The sequence below is a fragment of the Ptychodera flava genome, chromosome 6 (assembly GCF_041260155.1).
Source record: "Ptychodera flava strain L36383 chromosome 6, AS_Pfla_20210202, whole genome shotgun sequence".
In the NCBI taxonomy this organism is placed as follows: domain Eukaryota; kingdom Metazoa; phylum Hemichordata; class Enteropneusta; family Ptychoderidae; genus Ptychodera; species Ptychodera flava.
In genome coordinates, this window is record NC_091933.1 from 1,059,532 (window position 1) to 1,075,308 (window position 15,777).

At 35.6% G+C, this 15,777-nt stretch overlaps 1 protein-coding gene across 1 annotated transcript; it reads right to left on the reverse strand.

Moving 5' to 3' along the window:
- Window positions 1-1,743: 1,743 nt before the first annotated feature.
- LOC139134549 (transmembrane protein adipocyte-associated 1 homolog) lies at window positions 1,744-15,768 on the reverse strand. The gene is made up of 10 exons (XM_070701428.1): window positions 15,618-15,768; window positions 12,319-12,594; window positions 11,322-11,454; window positions 8,824-8,913; window positions 7,785-7,937; window positions 6,854-6,970; window positions 6,125-6,185; window positions 5,499-5,601; window positions 4,498-4,578; window positions 1,744-4,111 (listed from the first exon to the last, which is right to left on the reverse strand). The coding sequence occupies exons 2-10, from the start codon at window positions 12,504-12,506 to the stop codon at window positions 3,928-3,930; spliced, it is 1,110 nt and encodes a 369-aa protein (XP_070557529.1). The 5' UTR covers window positions 12,507-12,594; window positions 15,618-15,768; the 3' UTR covers window positions 1,744-3,927.
- Between the last annotated feature and the right edge of the window lie 9 nt (window positions 15,769-15,777).

Consider the following 15,777-nt stretch of genomic DNA (forward strand, 5'->3'; position numbering starts at 1 on the left):
TGCAAGAAGTCCAAGTTGGTGAATCCGGCAGAAACTAACTCACTATACTGCGCAGACTCGAAGGTAACGCATCCAATCACTGGGAAAACATTGCCTGGGGGACCAAATTCCGAATAGGTTTGTACGAAATAGGACAGACACAAGAGAAACTATTATAAATGATTTTATTTTTTAAAAATTCACCGACTTGAACCAAGTCTAAGTGTAAGCTACAATACTGTTACTTGCTGCATAGTAATATGACTTCAACTGGACTAAAAGTGCAATGAACATTTTAAATAATTTTTTACACAAAACAATTTATTTTATACTGTATAAGGTTGGTAACTAGAATGTAAAATTTGTGATCTGCTTAGCAAAGTTTATTTTATACTGTATAAGGTTGGTAACTATAATGTAAAATTTGTGATCTGCTTAGCAAAATTTGACTGTGCTTGCAGCAAGAAAAGGAAACTACAGAATTGGTAGCAATGAGTTCACACAGCTTATCATCAAAACTTTTCACAAAAGTGGGCTGCAACCTTTTAGTTGACTTTTCCATGGCAATACAGAGAATCACCCAGTATCTTACTGTAAGTAAGATTCATCCGATATCAGGAGATATTGGATGATTCTCTCTCTTGCCATGGAAAAGTCAACAAGCGTACTGAAATGTGCCCACTTTTGTGAAAAGTTCTGATAATAGATTGTGATAGTCAGTGCACAAAAAATATATTTTTGCACACATGGACATGTTGTAACAGTCATTATTATACATCTACCATCGAGAACAATATAATTTTGCGTGCGCTTAAAAAGCCGTACGGAACGCCCCGTTCCGTAACACGTTCGGTTTCAATGCGGCCCATCCCCTGCGGCTGTATCTGCACGTTCACTGTGAATGGTTTCAAGAGACTCATTGGATAAGTGCCAGAACATGTCTCGCGCACGCTCTGTACGTATGTGTGTAGTGCACATTCACACACAATCCAGAACTTGCAGAGCGCGTCCGTGATAGCACACAACACTTGTGCTATAAATCGGAAGAAAAATTGTTGACATTGCACGAAAACGGTCATTACTCTGACAATTTGATGTCCAAGTCACGAATATAAGATGTATAATAATAAGGTTATTACGAAAATACCGCAAAGGATGCACTCGGACATAGGCGCCGTACATCGCCCTCCGCTTCGCGTCGAGCGATATGCTGCGCCAATGTCCTCGTGCATCCTTTGCGGTATTTTCATAATAACCTCATAATATTCATCTGGGTGACAGATCTGATAATGTACTATCACATTATTTTGATTTTCCGGCATGTGTCAATTAGGGCTGTATTCTAAACCCTTGACATTTCAGCTTCTTTAGTGCAGACCTCAGTGCTGAGTTAATATCATCAGGTCATATGGGTATGCAGTTGACAGGGGATGTCATTGATTCTCATCACTTTACTCACTAGGCATTTTTGAAGACCTTTAGAAATTTACAGTATTTTCACATTTTGTGCAAAATGGAACATGCAAGTAACTCAAAGTTATGATTTTCCAATAAAAGGAATTTGTTGTTCCAGATTAGGGCATTTATTTTGATTTACAGTTGTTTCTATCATTTTGTATTAGAAGAATCTAGGCAATGCATCAATCTATACCAGACAACTCTTCCAATAAAACACAAGTAGATTTTGAAGCAAGATTTAGAGAAAGAATCAAAGGATTTCATCACCATATTCTACATTTCATCATAGCGATCAAACAAAGAGCATTGGTTTTGATATTACTTTATTCATTGTATGTATCAGCCACATAAGCATGAGTGTGAAATATTCTGAATAACATACACATCAAATCTTTGTCATGGTACAAGACCTCCATAAAACTTTGACAGAATAAAAGTACAATTCACAGTACCATCATGCTAGTCTCTTTCAGTTGATTGAAAATATGATGAGATGATGGGTCAGAGATGACTCGAATTACAGTAAGAATACTAAGATGTGCTGTATAACAAACACACAATACAGGCAAGTCAATTAAAATCTAACCCACTATAAGCAATCCTGTGATCAAATTGTCTGTATTGTCATTATTGTATAGACAATTGAATACTTTGAAAAGCAACATTTCTGCATCTGATGTGTGGTAGTGGAACTGATAATGAAAATAAGATTTAACATTGTCAACTGTACTACATTACCGCAATAACATCACTTATAATATAAAATATATAAAATATTCCAAGGATTGCAAATTTTATTATCTGATAAGCTTTTACATGATTCTGAAAGAATCGTTCAAGTTAAGTTGAAGAACAATATTTACATAAAGTTCTGTCTAGATTAAAAACAAAATTATTATTGTACTTGTCAAAATAAGTACAATATAGCTTTAGTAAATTCTTTTCACTGTTAAAATATTAATATTTTCAGAGTAAATTTGTTCCCGACTGTATACTCCATATTTATGTGGTAACAGTTCTTAAGAGGGTAGGTTGTCTATTCAGCTTTATCTGTTAACAACTTGATTAGCTGGTGACAATATTGAATTGAAAACAAAGGACGAGCACCATGTACATAGTCAATGCCAACAAGAACAATAGCGTTGATCGCGATTTCGGGTTTGTTACTAAATATAGCTGCACGCGTGCGACTTTCGGACAAATATGCTGAAATTCGGACAAATTTTGTCGTTGTATGCGGCTGTTGTTGCAGCTTGTAGTCTCAGTCATCAATTCATACGAATAAGTGTGACGCTAAATAGCCATACTAACGCTCGCAGGTTTTATTTTCGTCGTTTATGCGGAAAATGCGGACAAATGTTTATTTATGCATATTAATGAGAGAGAACAGTGACGTCATTTGCGATCAGCGCTATTAAGGACAGCTGTTTGGAATTTATCAAGAGTTACCAGTGAACCACAAACTTGCATCTCGTTATACTGCACAGTCATGAAAGAAATACAAGTCCCGAAATAATTTCCTACATGTGAATTCTTTTTAAGTTTGATAATAAACAAAAACCCTTTATCACTGCATCTTGTACAACTATATGCCTGGTGTATCATCTTGTATTCATTTATGCTGGAAGAAGGGAATTAGCCACAATTCTGAATGTGTCAGTGTGTTGATTAGCCAATTACCTATCAATAGTGTTTTGATGTTACCATTCTAGTATCAACATTAAACACTGCCCCTAATTATGATCAATTCTGTGCTGTCGGTGAGTAAAAACACAGTTTGGGTATGTGGTAAATAAAAACACAGTCTTGGTATGAGGTGAAAATAAAAACATACACATAGAAAGACAACAAGCAAAATACACCCACATACTACTGGACGATGAATAAAAACTACATAGTTTCAAAAAGTGTGTTTTAACACCAACATTCCACTTTATCCCTTTTATGGTATGGATTTAAAAACAAAAGATTATCACTGATAAGCCCACACAATAAAGGTTAGATTAATCGAACTTTCCATCACATGGTATGTTCATCTGTGGAAAGGGATACAATACAAAGGCAGGGAAACTAGACAAACATACATATACATTTCTGAGTGAGAATACAACTGGGCCTATGCATATAGCTAAGCTATGAGAAACTCTGAATAGGTCAATGAGTGGGGCAGCCATGTAGCTCTTTGCAGGATTCTATCCCAATATATTCTGTAATAAACTTAAAACTGTCGAATATATTGTAAATGTTGTATGTAATAAACAGGTATATACATTGACACAGACACACATGCACAGACACATACAGATACAGACACTTCACGATACAGGGCAGTTTGTGAGATGAAAGAAAGCGACAACAATTGTCGTACAAAATGTACTGATAGACTTTATTGGAATCACCCTTGATATAACGTCATTATGGTGTGTGTAGTTTGAATTCATTCAGCAAACATTTGGTCACAAAGATAAACCAAGCAGGTTACTGAAGATCTTATGTGCTTGGTTCATCAGTACTATTGATGACAAGAGAACTGCTTTGGCCATCAAATTCAGTGCAGTCATATGCAAAGCTTAGATCTTTAGATGACGTGCTGTATGAGTGGGGCATGTCTACTTCATTATCACCATCATCTAACTGTGCCTTGTAGGAAAATAAAATAGTTGTAGCTGGGACTCTGAAAACGAACAAAATTGCAAATCTATTAAGAGTTATCCACAGACACAGACACACAACACACACACACACACATATATATATATTTATTTTTACAGTGTATATGTATGTTTGCAAGGTCAAATACAGGTCAAATGTCAATTGTTTTCTCCAATGCAATCTTACTATCTGTTCCACTGTCGTTGGATTTGAATTTATTATTACAATACTCATCATTAATTTCAAAAGTTTACACAGTATAACGTGATGAATGTATACATTACATTACAACTTGTCATAACAAATAAAAAAGAAGAATATTAGAACACAATAACAACACAGTGTCACATGAACAACAAATTCCATTTGTTTAAACATTTACTGACATTATACCGTACATCTACTTACTTGAAGAAATCTCTAAGGAAAGTCCAATAAATCAGAGGTGCAAAGCAGGTGAAATATAGATAGGTTGTAACATCTACAATACTGTTAAAATAAATATAATACATTCATTGTAAGAATAAAATTATAACAAGTATTGACAGATAGAACTTTATCTGTTTTTTAAGGCAGGAGTATAGCTACTTCTCATGATTACATAACACATATTTTGGTCACATTTTCACACTGCCTTTGCTTTACATGTACAAGATGTATTTGTGAGTTGACTTTTGGCAATTGCACCGAAAATGATTTTAAAATTAAGTCAGGTACACTCCAATATGGTAACTATAACAGCCATTTTGTTCTGATTTCTTATTATCATTTTGTCATGCATAGACTTATTTCATATTTGACAGACATTGATTAATCTGATCTTGCTCTCAGTACAGTAGTTATGCAAGGAAATCAAATGACTGTTTTCTTTGCAAAATGTCTCTGTAAGTGTACATGGTTTGAATGCCACCCTATTTGTTGAGTTCAAATCTCCTGATAATACTTTTATGAAGATGCCTTGCTGTAAAACTGAGTTTCCAACGGTAATTCTTCAACATAAGTTTTTACTTAGGTAATGTTATTCTATTTACAAACAAAACACATTCTTGGGTAACATTTTGTAAGTCCAGACTTTTCAAATAGTATGTGAACTTTTAATGACAATTTGTATCCACTGACACATGTACCTGGATGAGGAAATGCCACTACATTAATTGTTGACTTGTTTAAGTTTTAGCATCACGTTTCTTTCTTTATTAATAAGCTGTTTAAATCAAATTTCGATATTTTTAGTTTATTTCTGTTCATGTTCTTTTGGTATATTTGTCAATTATTCCTGTTCATTTATTGTGATTTATTTTGCTGTTTCTATGAATATTGAGGGATGCTTTTGCATAGAAGCCAGTCACCTGTGAGTCCCATTGGAACTCAAAGACAAAGCCAAATAAAACTAAATTAAAAGTGCTTACCAAAGACCCGCCTTCTCGTTCATGTAAACTAACATAGCTCCTGTTGCTTGGTGTAAGTTCAGCACAGCCAAGACAAAAACATACACATAAAATGATTTCTTTGCTGTAAATAAAAACAAGAATGGTTCCTTATTGCTATAAAAATAATCTGAGCCAAACCTAGTTCTGTCCTTGTCATGTATTTCACCAGCAATGTTCTACCAGTTTTGAAATTCAAATTCTCATATTGTTATTAACGAACACAGAAATTTTACAGAAAATTCTTGAAGCAAATGTGTAAATGTCCAAAACAGTGCAAAGAAAACAATCGGCCTGTAAATACAGCTTACATCTGGTATTCCTTATAAACAATTAAAAACAACACTGATTCAATCAGAGGAAACAATTTGGGATAAACACTGAGATGATTTAGTAGCATTTACTGTAATGCAAAAACTTTGAGAATTTCAAAAAGAGCGGCGATTATCTGAAAGTTGAAAGGACATCAAAGTACAGGGTATATCCCACTCATTCTGTTAGAAACACTAATTTTCACTGAATCATAGTATTAATTTTTGTGGATTTCAAAACTTTAAAAGAAAACTTCTTGTGATATGATCATGTGATGTGAAGTATTTACTACTTACATGGTAAAAGAATTTTTTCCTTCAATTTTGTAAATGGCAAGATAAAAATACAGCTGTAAACCTGAAATACAAAAATCAAATATTAAATGATTAACAAGCAACCTAGCAGCAGATATAGCTCAAATGTGATATTAAGATAATAAGTGTGGTTGGTTTTTATTAAGGATATACTGATGAATATGTTACATATGGATTGGAAAGTCCAATCTGTGATCATCAGCATGTACAAGTGCCGGCTGTGACTGCTGGCGCACTTTGACTGAGTATTAGCATTTTACCATAGCTCAACTGTCCAGGCCAAAACCGGCAAAACTATCCCAAAATACAAGTATGCAAGTTTTATCATAATTTCAACAAACCTGCATAGGAATGCAATCATACAAGGAGTACTGAACAATCAAAGGGACCTAAATACTAAGTTTTTGACCAAAAATAGGAAAAATTGCTCCACAAAAATATATGCAAATTTCACTACATTTTAAACGAACCTGACTTAGGTCACCCAAAGCAACCTCATACCAAATTTCAAACCAATAAGGAGATATTTTTTTTTACCAAAAGCATGAATAATTGCCTCAAAAATTGTCCCATTCATGAGGGTGAAAAAATAAAACATTTTTCCAAATAAAAAACCAATATAGCAAGGTCTATTTAGAAAAGTGACTTAGTCCATTGGAACTATCTAGTTTGATTGATTGATTACAGTTATTCACATGTCAGTTAACTTACCACAAAGAAGAAAGCAGAACTAACAAACCAGAAAAGCATTCCTCCATGGCCGTACAAATCAAAATCTTTGTCCGGATCTTGAAGTCTGTGATCGGGATGTGCTATTTCAAGAAATCCCTGAAAAAAGAAAGAAAATTTCACTGTAAGTTATCCTATAACTTGCAAATATGTAGCCATGGGTTCAACAATAACAATGATTAGTCAGTTTAAACACCATAAACGATGGTAAAAGTAATTAATATTGGTAGGTTTCGATCATAGCATTAGCTATGAAAGCAGGTGTGACCACAGTTGTTGTAAAAATACCAACCATGGGACCATAGTGGGTTCAAAAAGAACAATGAAGAAAAGCACTTTATTCAAATCATGACAAGAACCATGGATAATAACCATGATTCCATTACTCAAATAAGACTAAAGCAGTGGATTGCAACCAAAGCAATGATTTTCTCAAATTATGCCAATGGCAACACACAAACCACTTAGACGTACATTCTTTGACTACATGGGCAAAGCACTGTCCTGCATCTATAGTAGATGAACATCCAAACAAATCTATAGAAGCGGGAAATTTCAGTTACAACTTTGTCTTCACTAAAATAACAGCCAGTACAAGTGAAACAAAAATAATAAACCGTTAATACTGGATGGATTATGCTTACTGTGAATGTAGCAATGACTCTTGTTCTAATGCTATGATTTACTGTTTGTTTGTTCACATATTTCTATTTACAAGTTGTAATATGCAATATTTTGGAACCATTCTTTTATTTCTCTGCAAAACTGGCATTCCACTCTTGTCATCATCTCTGTCACTCATGGAAGTTTAATTCTTTGCTTGTTGTCAAAGTCAATGATACACATGTAATTATCTCAAGTGATTGTAGAACCTGTCATCCTGTGTGAATTGCAACTAACTGTAATAAGTTACCTGTGTTACAGAGTACATTAAAGCAATCAGTGTAGTTACTGTCATTACTCTTTTGATGCTTGCTTTACTGTCTAGGTGTCCAAAGGCCAGGCCAAATATCAGAACACTCAACTCAGTGGTAAGGACGAAAAACTTTAGCACAAGCCACAGGATCTGTGTATAATAGAAGAACAAAAGTGTTAATAAAACTTTTCCTGCTAGGCTTGTCACAAATTTAGTATGAGTCAAAAGTTACATCACGTTCCCACTATCATAGATAGTGATAGAGGGACCGTGGTTTCATGTATTTTCACATTCTTAGCAAGTAAATGAGTCAAGTCAGTAAAACATGTTTACAGCATTCATGGTTCATAAATGTTTAAAACATTTGTTAAATTGCAACGTATGAGACTTCCTTGGTTCCTATCCAACTTGACCTGACAGTGACGGATGAACTTGACCTGATAATGACAGATGAACTTGACAGAGATTGGTTCAGCATTGCAGCCAGAACATGCCTTTGCGACAATGTCCCTAAAATCGAACCCGTTGTCCAGCATTCTTGCACACTGCGGGTCACCTTGGGCGCACTCACTAGTCAACTGTGTTGAGTGTAGTCTGCAAGTAATACCTGATAATGGCGATGACTTAAGTTTTGGATGATTATTTTGAGTATATTTTTGTACTTTGGAGCTGTAATTACATGTAATTAAACACTACACTTGATATTATAACTTGTTTGTAGTTTAGTGAGCTCTGTGATTGGCCGCAGATACGGTATACTAGCTGCTATAAGTACTTGCCCGAAATTCGAGGTTCCCGTCGGATTGAATTTTGTTTTGTGAAGTTAATTTGTTAATTTAATACAAATTTGATTAACAATGGACAACGTATGTTGTCCCCAAAATGTGCAAATTATCCCTGAAAATAAATGGTAGGGGGACAGAGTGTCCCCTGTTTAAAATTCCTGGTTCCAACACTGCTGGTTAGGATGATACATAAAGGCACTTGCTGAAGGAATCACCATGGTAACTTGAGCAAAAGAAAAGTTAGGGCTTACCTTGTCAATGACTGATCCAGCTGAGCTAGCAGCACTGATTGTCATGGAAACAACACATCTAGCAATCCCAATACAGGCTACAAGGAATACCTGAGCAATGATAGAGTTTACAGAGACATAAGGTGATGATCCCCATGGGTATAATGTAATGATATGTTACAGCATTTGAATTGTTCAAATCTAGGGCCATAGCAGAGGGGTTTATATCTTTAGTAATTGAATAAAAAGGCAGACAATAGTTGAAAGAGCCAAAACACTGTAAAGTCACCCTGAAAAACTAATATGAACTTCACATCGAAACACTGTTTCAATACCATTACTGTCTTTTGAATCTTGTCTGACATTTGTACCAAGCCATGTCATTTTGACAAAGCGTAAACAAAATAAAAATCACAGAATAACAATATTACCTATAAATAACTACATGTAACTACAAATAAAATACAATTGATAGTACCTTAAATTTATAATATCTCACTGGACATGTTAATGTTATGACTTTAAGGTACTTGTTTCAATAATGAGTTTTGAATAGTTAGGTACATTATATTCCTCATTTGGAGGTGCATGCTCAATCGAAACAACTTCCTGACTCTGCAACACTAAGCTTGACCATTTGTATAAACTTTTAGGTTTTTTTCAATCAATGTACTTTGACAGAAGGTGCACCTCTTCTCTGGTTGGTCCATATGAAGCAATGAGGTTAAACATGGCCTTGCCATTGACTCAAGACAATTTGCATGCATCTTTATCGTAGGAACAACTGCCAGTAACAATTGGAATCATTAAAAGAGTTTTTAAAACTTTGTGTGTTTTGTCAGTAACTGAACAAACAATACTCCTAAACATGTATATGTGTGTCTGTACGTACATGAATGGGCCACTGCAGAATAAATGACTTTTCAATAGTTGATCATGCTATGTACCTCTGTAATTTGATTTTGATGAATATCAAGCTACCTTTCCTTACAAACTAAAAAATTTTTATTTTTGAATGAAAATCAGACAAAAAATACCATGAATGAACTTTCTCCATGAAAACAGAGGTTTTCAACTTAACAATAGCAGATCACAGGATGTGTTATTTTCCATTTGATTCATGCAAACAATATGCTAGTAATGAAATACATGTAGTTCTGGCCAACACTAATAATAAGTGTCCTTTGAGATGTTGAAACCAGAAGTGTTATCATTTTTTCATGACGACTGTCTAGGGAGATAAGCTAAGGCTGGTGTTATAAAACTACTTAGATGTACACTTATCAACCATGATAACACATCACTGTAGTGTTAATTAGACAAAAATTTTCCCTGTGAATACTGAGGTTGTCAGTGGTAGTAACAGCCAATCACAGGATCCTTAATTCCTTAAATTTCCTGTTTGATTTCCACAATTATCCCATAATTAGGAAATAAATGCAGTGGCCCTGTGCTTGCACAGTGGGACTTGGTCTTTGAACAGGTTTTTTAAAATCATTGCAACGTAATAACTTTAAAGTGGCACTCCCACTTGGTAATATTTTTAAAGCACATTTTTTCAATGCTAACGGTCGATATTTGACGTGGCGACTGCGCGCGGATCACGAGATATCGATAAAAACATGTCCTCAAAAAAGTAAAAGTTTGAATTCCGGTGGCCCAACTAAATTCAGCTTCCGAACATCGAACGTTCGGCACTGGGGCCATTGTCAACTAAGCTATGGAGTACGAGTCTACGCTTACGCTGCTGTATGCCACAGTACCACTCGTGTCGGTGATCGGTCATGCCCCCTGGGGGAAAGCCGAGTCTTACTGACTCTGAGAAAAAACGGAAAACAAAGTTGATTCCACCAGAATTCGCATAGGTGACTAGCACAGTTATGTGCGGTTGATACATAGCGGCCGCCGAGTGGTATGCATAGACGCATACCACGCGCGCGGCGTACTGTTTGGCAGACGACAAAATGTAGTCATCGGAGGCGGCTAATATTTGACACGTAAAAACTGATGTTAATGTGGTATTGGTTAAAAATATAGTACAACTGATTTAGAATAATGAAAACAACAACAACTAAGGAGAAGTTTTGCAAAACTTACCTGAGGTAATGGCATAATGCTGTATATAAAGCCTTTGCAGTGGGAAGTAAATTAATTGCGTCGTTCGAACTTATTGTAGACTCCCTAGAATATCGTCAATCAGCACAACAACAAACCTTCGGGGGATTTCGGGTAAAAATCAGAAACGATCGTAAAACTTCGGGATGTGAAAAATACGCTCGGGAAATGACATGCTTTTATCGATATCTCGTGATCCGCGCGCAGTCGCCACGTCAAAATCAACCGTTGGCATTAAAAAAATGTGTTTTAAAAATGTTACCAAGTGGGAGTGCCTCTTTAAATTCGTTTACATTCCTGAATGTTTTGCCTAATCACATCAATGCTTGCATTCATTTGTCAAAATGCCTGTTGTATGGGAGTCAAAATCTCCTCCTCACACTTGTGTTGGATTCAATACTTACCAAAATATAGAAGGTCATAAATATAGGACTATCAGAGTTACGTAACTTCACAAGCGCAGGCCTTAAATTTATCAGCAAAAACAGTAGATATAGCACATTGGGAATAAGAAGGGCAACATCCCAAACACGAACCCTGAAATTGGAAAAAAAATGCACATTAGAAGCAACACTGAGTATAATAAATTCTTATTTTTCTTTGGTTGAAAATAAGCATTTACATGTTTATATATCACTGGCAGGAGTATATAATATGAACTTTAAAACAACACAAACTAACACAAGCTGAACTTGGCCAGGATTTTAGGGCATTGAACAGGTGGTAATGGCTGATGCTGATACGTGTATTATGACCCACATGCATGTTTCATTTCCCAACTCATATATACCGGAAAAATGACCAATCTTTGGACAGCCTTTGAGTGGTAGTATGACTATGTTCAAAACAATGTTATGCTACTGTAACGGTTTTGTCATGTATTTTCATACAAAATAATACTTTATTTCTGTAAAAGTGTTTGCACAGAAAATTGGTAGTTTATTTTGAAATGATCAAATCTGTATCACCATAAAGATTTACAAGACTTAGAATAGGGTCAGGCATGAGACAGTGATTCATTTGACAACTGTGGTCTACTGTGTTCTTTAGTAGGCATAGCATGGTAAGTGGAAGTGAAAGTACCTAATCTGAATCATGCTGGTCAGGCTTATCACACATCAAATTCTACTTTGCATACAGAATATAAATTGGCCAAATTTGTACTTCTCTAAAATAACAACATAATCCCAAAGTACATCTTTGTAGAAAATAACCATAACTAGTGAGAGAACACATAGTTAGCTTTTTAAAATCATTGACTTTGGTCCTTTTCCCTTTCTTAAAAACTAAAAATGATGCTAACATGCATGAAGAGAGTAGTCAGGATTAAATGTAAGATGTGAATACATCTAGTTTTATTGAGCAGTGCATAAAAGTCAACTACTAAGATTTGATACTAACCCAGAATTGTTTATCTCTCGGTACAAAATGTAGAGACATGGAAATGTCTTGTTTGTCACCTCCACTGGTGTCACATCGTCTGAAGGAAACAGTGTGGTCACAGTAGAGTAGTTGCTAATGTCACTTGCATTGGCTTCAAATGTTGTTAAATCTATCATAACTTTGTTGACAAATACTTCTGCGGCCATGATGAGTTCAATTAAACCTCACATAATTGATGACATACTAGAAAATTATGATGTTTGTATTTTCAAAACTTAATTTGGCTCAGGAAATCTGAAAGAAAAACAGTAAGGAAGTTATTGCAAAGAAAAAAAAAGAAATTTTCACTGTGGCATGAGAACACACAGCAGTGAAATGATGCACATTATCAAACTAATGCATGTGTAACCACCTTTGTCAAAGATAGGTCAAAGAATGTTACAAGACAAAGACCTTACTGACACTGATCAAACAATGGTCTATTTATTTTGCAGTTACATACATATTACAGGAATGAGTAAAGTTTGTAGCAAATGTAATGCCTTTGTTTCCATTAGCAACAAGATAAAGGAATAAACTAGAATGAATTCTAGATTGAAGATGTGAAATGATATCAGTTCCCAATGTTACAGCTGAGATGGATATATTTGGTACACCAAATTAGGTAATTACTCAGTGACTTGGCTGAACAGTTTTCTTTATGACGTGGTGTTTACCTGAACAAGTCTCTTTTATTGTCTGAAGAATGATATGGAATCTGTCAAGCTCAGCAGGTAGCTCCTTCACTGAGTAAACTGATATGCAATTACTGGAATAAATCATTTTCAACCAGCACTTTGTTTATGGGAAAGTTTTGAAAACAGAAAGTAAAATATTGCAGAGTGTAAAACATGATATGTGTCATTTTGTGTCTTGTCTTTTTTGGGAGGTATTTGAATTATAACAACAACTGATCAGTCTTCAGACAATAAAACAAATTCTTGTTCAGGTGAACACCACAGCATATGGCAAGTTGCTGGGAAATTACAAGACTGTCGACAGTCTCTTGTGCCTTTTCTTTTCTATTATTGGTATTTTCTCTAACACATAAGGTGGAGGGTGGGGGTTTGCAAGTGTAGCACCAATGGTGTGAGTTGGGAATGCGAAGGCATGACTGTGAGCACAAGGGACTGTTCTCAGCTGCAGTGCCCTTGCCGACAATAAAAGATAAAACTCTATAGTAGCCTAACACAGAGAGAATGATCGACAGGTGAATAGGGTCATAGGTCAGCTAGTCATGGTATGGCTGGTTGGAAACAATACCATGGTAACATAGGGACAGCAAAGCAGCTTGATTAGTGAAGCCTGCAAGAAACTGGATTTTTGCATCGCGAAGACTTTCAGAGACAAATTCTTTGTAAGTGTGCTTACAGGGAGTGGCAAAGCCATGTTCTATGAAGTAGCTCCGATAGTCATTGATATGGCCAAACACAGCGTTTCCGATAGTCATTGATATGGCCAAACACAGCGTTTCCGATTCCTACCGGGCAAAACCCATACTATCGTGCTAGTTGTTTCTCCTTTCATAGCTTCAATTATGGAACAAGTGCAGCTGTATCTAGTATCACTGCAGCAACGAAATGGTGCAAATGACTGTTGACAGTCTAGATAATTACATAATTCCCACCTCAGCTGGAATTATATTGCCAAGATATTTCTTGGAAAGTAAAATAATGAAGCATGAGACAAACCCTGCTTGGCTATCTTATTTATGGAAGCCATTCTAGTTTTTAATAATTAAACAGTATTTCAAAATATAATTTTCAATTTTTCCATGATGACATATTTGCAGTTTATTATTCAACTGTAAGCTTACCATTTTTTATCATACAATTTGTTTGGTGATACCCTTGTTTGTCAGAAGTTTGATATGTAGAGTTTGTGCTTTTTTTGACAAAAATTTGGAGACAAAGCAGAACACTCTCTTGACAGTTTTGACCATTCAACTTTTATTATGTCAGCCTGGCATTGGAAAAATTTTGAGACAATGTCAAAATGCTTGCTTGACAGTTTTGACTGGTCAGCTATTATGTCAGCCTGGTATTGATGCATCTTGTATCCACCCTTTCCTCAACGTAGATTATAATCTATTGACTTGAATGAGTCATGTGATATTTTATAAATTTTGTTCATTAAGATGTAAATATTTAATACATAAATAAAATATAAATAAATAAATAAATAAATAGAATTTTGACTCGTCAGTTTTAATAATGAATAGTTTCTCTGTCAGATGTGTTATACATCTCTGAGATGTATTTGAGAAGACAGCTCATCTCTCATTTGCATTATTACATGCCTCGATGTGAGTGCAAATCAGTGCATTGATTTGAATAGGAACATCTGGGGAGTTAGCAGGTTGTGTGAACGATGTACTGTACATACCAGTATCCATAGTTACCTGGGCCGGTGAAGCCCTCCGACTTCAAAGTAGATGCTTAACAATAGATGTAAAATATCCATGTGTGCACTGCTATTTTGACTTTCCTTACAATTTGTTTGATGCTGGTCGATAATGGTAAATTGTTTGAGAATACCCTGCATATAACTAGATGTAGTATAGCGTTGTGCAGCAGTCAATGTAAACCCCGAGGGACCCCACTTCAGGCAATATGGTACAAATGTGTGGCATTAAACCGTGTTTGCCATGAAACTATGCCTGAGGGGGTGCAGTAATTGCCTCATGTTGATCCTTCTAGTCACTTTCACGGACAAGCGCAGAATTTATGAATGCCCTACCCATCGGGGTGAGGGAAATGGGGGGGGGGGATTGTTTTAGGTTGGGATTTTCCAGATTGTCTTACTCCAAGGGGTGGGGCATTTTACAAATTGCATAGGACTGATTTCCAAATCCCCCACTATGCCCAGAGGTGGGCAAGAGACAATTTGCTTTGCGTTGGGCAAATTGTCACCTGCTCTTTGGCACATTATAGACCCATGTATTCAGGCAGAATAATATTTAAATCTTTCTATGTACTGTGTATATACACAGGTGTATACACAAGATAAAATAGAAACACACTAGTGTGTGTGCGTGCGCGCGCTTTGTGTGTGTGTGTGTGTGTGTGTGTGTGTGTGTGTTGTGTGTGTGTGATGAAATGAGTGTATATCAACATTATCATTAATACATAAACTGTTGCTGACATAATGCGTAAACAAGTTGTTAATGTTGTTTAATATTTGGTTCGGACTGGTACAGTATAAATTTTATCTCGCAAAATATAAATTGTAGATCGCTGTCTTTTTATAGATACGATAGACAGTAGAAAAATGCTTACCAATATATGATATTTGTGTGCACGATATCGGTGTGTTACACTTCTGATTGCTATGACGTACAATCAACCCAGTCGTCAAATATAATCACTGTCTCATCCAGAAACAGTTTCCAGTCATTTCCTTAACGGAAGTGACATTCGCAAGGTCTGTCGGTCCTGG